This window comes from Pituophis catenifer, unplaced genomic scaffold, assembly GCF_029215685.1.
Source record: "Pituophis catenifer annectens isolate HBS135680 unplaced genomic scaffold, rPitCat1.0.hap2 SCAF_4, whole genome shotgun sequence".
NCBI classification, from domain to species: Eukaryota; Metazoa; Chordata; class Lepidosauria; order Squamata; family Colubridae; genus Pituophis; species Pituophis catenifer.
The window spans coordinates 10,314,763-10,319,557 of record NW_027256884.1 but is presented as its reverse complement, the minus strand read 5'-3'; the positions used below and the strand labels follow the sequence as shown (position 1 = coordinate 10,319,557).

The following is a 4,795-nucleotide window of genomic DNA, read 5'->3' as shown; positions in this document are numbered from 1 at the left end:
GCGGAGCGAATGCTACTCAGGGTCTGTGGGCTGATGAGAGCAAGTGTGCCTGCCTTTTTGTGTGTCTGTGTGCGAGTGTGTGTGTGTGTGTGTGTGTGTCAGTGTGAATTGCATCTGCGTCTCTCTCTCTCTTTCCCCCCCCCCACCCCTCGACTCAATCTTGTAACTAGTTAATTTCATTCTCAGTGTGCACTCGGCGCTAGTGGCGGTATATTGGTGCATTCATGAAGCGGGAATTACTCTCACGCACGCACACATAACACAAGCAAGAAATGGAAGCAGGTGGCAGTGTTTCTCTGTTTGTGTGTGTGCGTGTGTGTGCGTGTGTGTGTGTCTGATACCGTTTTTGAAATCAACGCTTCTTTACAAAATGTTGTTGTCCTTGTGTTTGTCGGCAGGGACTGTTGGGAAGTCAGAGCTTGGATGTGATGCAGCCGGACCAGTTTCCTTTGGCAAAGAACTCAGCCTTCCTTTGTGGACCTCTTGGAACCCTAAAACCCTGAAGAAGGATCTATAAACAGATTATCATGGACCTGAGGGATTTTTACCTGTTGGCTGCTCTGATTGCCTGCTTGCGGCTGGATTCTGCTGTCGCTCAAGAACTTATTTACACCATCCGAGAGGAATTGCCTGAAAACGTGCCCATTGGGAACATACCAAAGGATCTGAACATTTCTCACATCAATGCTGCCACCGGAACCAGCTCTAGTCTCGTCTACAGGCTGGTTTCCAAAGCAGGAGATGCCCCTTTGGTGAAAGTCTCCAGCACCACGGGGGAGATCTTCACCACCTCCAACCGCATCGACCGGGAGAGACTGTGTGCCGGGGCTGCTTATGCGGAAGAGAACGAGTGCTTCTTCGAACTGGAGGTGGTGATCTTGCCCAATGACTTTTTCAGGCTGATCAAGATCAAAATCATCGTGAAGGACACCAACGACAATGCCCCCATGTTTCCATCCCCTGTCATCAACATCTCCATCCCTGAAAACACGCTGATCAACAGCCGCTTCCCCATCCCCTCCGCCACGGATCCCGACACTGGTTTCAACGGAGTCCAGCATTACGAACTTCTGAATGGGCAAAGTGTCTTTGGGTTGGATATTGTGGAAACTCCGGAAGGGGAGAAGTGGCCTCAGTTGATCGTGCAGCAAAATCTGGACCGGGAGCAGAAAGATACCTATGTGATGAAAATCAAGGTGGAGGATGGAGGAACACCCCAGAAATCCAGCACAGCCATCCTTCAGGTCACAGTAAGTGATGTCAACGATAACAGGCCAGTTTTTAAAGAGAGCCAGGTGGAAGTCCATATACCTGAGAATGCCCCGGTAGGGACCTCTGTCCTCCAGCTCCATGCCACAGATGCAGATGTGGGAAGCAATGCAGAAATCAGATATATTTTTGGGGCCCAGGTTGCTCCGGCAACGAAACGACTCTTTGCTTTAAACAACACCACTGGGCTCATCACAGTTCAGAGGGCCTTAGATCGAGAAGAGACTGCCATCCACAAGGTGACAGTCCTGGCCAGTGATGGTAGCTCAACTCCTGCCCGGGCCACCGTTACCATCAATGTGACTGATGTTAATGATAACCCTCCTAATATAGACCTCAGGTACATCATAAGCCCCATCAACGGCACGGTGTACTTATCTGAGAAAGACCCTGTCAATACCAAGATTGCGCTGATAACCGTCTCAGATAAGGACACTGACGTGAATGGCAAAGTCATCTGTTTCATCGAAAGAGAGGTGCCATTTCACTTGAAGGCCGTTTATGACAACCAGTACTTGTTAGAGACCTCTTCCTTGCTGGACTATGAGGGCACCAAAGAATTCAGCTTTAAAATAGTGGCCTCTGACTCGGGCAAACCCAGTTTGAACCAGACGGCCTTAGTCAGAGTCAAATTGGAGGATGAAAATGACAACCCTCCCATTTTTAGCCAGCCTGTTATTGAGCTGTCCGTTTCTGAAAACAATCGGAGGGGTCTCTACTTAACCACTATTAGCGCCACCGATGAGGACAGTGGTAAGAACGCAGACATTGTGTATCAGCTTGGCCCCAATGCCTCCTTTTTTGATCTGGACCGTAAGACGGGGGTTTTGACAGCTTCCCGGGTGTTTGACCGAGAAGAACAAGAGAGGTTCATTTTTACAGTCACGGCCAGAGACAACGGGACCCCTCCCTTACAGAGTCAAGCGGCTGTGATTGTTACGGTGCTAGATGAGAATGACAATAGTCCCAAATTCACGCATAACCATTTTCAATTTTTTGTGTCGGAGAACTTACCAAAGTATAGTACTGTAGGAGTGATCACAGTGACGGACGCAGACGCGGGTGAGAATAAAGCTGTGACTCTCTCTATCTTGAATGACAATGAGAACTTTGTTCTGGATCCTTACTCTGGAGTTATAAAGTCTAACGTGTCTTTCGATCGCGAGCAACAAAGTTCCTACACCTTTGATGTCAAGGCTATCGATGGAGGACAGCCACCCTGTTCTTCAACCGCTAAGGTCACCATCAATGTGATGGATGTTAATGACAATAGTCCCGTGGTCATCTATCCCCCTTCCAACACGTCTTTTAAGCTGGTACCTCTCTCAGCTATCCCGGGATCGGTGGTAGCGGAAGTGTTTGCTGTTGACATTGACACGGGAATGAATGCTGAACTGAAATACACAATAGTCAGTGGAAACAACAAAGGCTTGTTCCGTATTGATCCTGTGACGGGTAACATCACCCTGGAAGAAAAACCGATTCCAACCGATGTAGGCTTGCATCGGTTGGTGGTCAATATTAGTGATCTGGGCTATCCTAAATCCTTGCACACCCTTGTCCTTGTGTTTCTGTATGTCAATGACACTGCGGGAAACGCCTCTTATATTTATGACCTGATCCGCAGGACTATGGAGACCCCTTTGGATAGGAATATTGGGGACAGCAGCCAGCCCTACCAAAACGAGGACTACCTTACCATCATGATCGCCATCGTGGCAGGGGCCATGGTGGTCATCGTGGTCATTTTCGTCACCGTGCTGGTCCGTTGTCGCCACGCCTCCAGGTTCAAAGCTGCCCAGAGGAGCAAGCAAGGGGCCGAGTGGATGTCCCCCAACCAGGAGAACAAGCAGAACAAGAAGAAGAAGCGGAAGAAAAGGAAATCCCCTAAGAGTTCCCTGTTGAATTTTGTGACCATCGAGGAGTCCAAGCCCGAGGATGCTGTTCACGAACCTATCAACGGGACCATTAGCCTTCCAGCTGAGCTGGAGGAGCAGAGTATAGGAAGATTTGACTGGGGCACTGCACCACCCACCACCTTTAAGCCTAACAGCCCTGATCTCGCTAAGCATTATAAATCTGCCTCTCCGCAGTCTGCTTTCCACCTTAAGCCGGACACTCCCATCTCGGTGAAAAAGCATCACGTGATTCAGGAGCTCCCCTTGGACAATACCTTTGTTGGAGGGTGTGACACCCTTTCCAAACGCTCTTCCACTAGTTCAGACCACTTCAGTGCCTCAGAGTGCAGTTCGCAAGGAGGTTTCAAGACAAAAGGCCCCTTAAACACCAGACAGGTAAACGAGCACTTTTACTGGTCTATAAGTACTGCATACAAGTGCCCACTCAACCAGTATTAAAGTGCCAGGGGGAATTCTTGGCCTTCGGGATAACTTTAGCTTAGTTTTTACTAAGGAGAGAGAGAGAGCAAGGGGGTGACAAAGGTTTCTCACCTCCCAGGACTATGCATTGGTATAAATGAAAAAAACAAAAACAAAAACAAATCGTGATCCCAAAAAGTGATACGTCACCAACTTTTTTGGCTTTGCTTTTAGGACAAGTGGCACGCACGCACTCATTCACACCCGTTCACCAACAGAGATGCACACACGCACACAGGTACAAGGACTAGTGCTTAGAAGCGATGGTGTCATGGTGTTTTTTTTTGTCAAAAACATATCAGGGTAGGACATTACGGAAGATTAAGAATGGGGTTTACTCTGCCAGATTCAGACCAAGGGGTGGGAGGAATATTAGATGGACCAAAATGTTTCAGGGTTAAATATCTTAATTTCCAATTGAAGAAAAGTTGTATTTTCATAGGAGGCTGGTTTGACGGCTTCCTCCCACCCCGTTTATTTCCCCGCTGATCTGGAACCATTTGTTACGTTACCGTTTTCAGGAGCGGATTTTTGTCTTCCCCAAGATTCAAAAGTTGTGTTGCACTGTGTTGGGTTGGCTAGGAGACAACGAAGCTGTGAGGACGTGTTCCTCTGTTCTGAATTACAGTGGTTTCAGTTGTGTAGTTGTACAACTACGTGTCTGTTAAGGAAGAAAGAAAAGTTGCATTTTATTTGTGTATTTGCTTTTGTTTCGTACACCTTCCTGTTTTATCTGGCCAAAGTACACCTTCAAGAGGAATGCATTTGTTTATAACTGAGGAAAAAGAAAAGTCACCATGAATTATGCAGGGAAAAAAAAAAGATTCACTCCATTGCAAAGACATTATTATTAGCCCATAAGGGAGTTTTCATGAGTCATTTTAAAGCTATGAAATCTTGCCATTTGAAAATAAAAAATAGGTCAAGGAACTTCATATTTCATCCAAAATCCAGTATTAGGGGACTGGGGGGGATTCTTATTCTTACAGTGATGATCTAGGTCAAAAAAATCATTCCTGGCTAATAAAGATTTAAATGCAGTGCTGTCTTAATTCATTTCATTGGTGCTTGTCTTCCGCCACGAAATTAGAATGCAAGAATGTGCCTCTAGATGGCGCTACGGGACTGCGTTGGCTGAGCTGGCCGGC

At 47.2% G+C, this 4,795-nt stretch overlaps 1 protein-coding gene across 1 annotated transcript; it reads left to right on the top strand.

Moving 5' to 3' along the window:
- Positions 1-527: 527 nt before the first annotated feature.
- Positions 528-3,766, top strand: PCDH9 (protocadherin 9). Its single transcript, XM_070943274.1, has one exon. The coding sequence runs from the start codon at positions 528-530 to the stop codon at positions 3,624-3,626; it is 3,099 nt and encodes a 1,032-aa protein (XP_070799375.1). The 3' UTR covers positions 3,627-3,766.
- Positions 3,767-4,795: the final 1,029 nt, after the last annotated feature.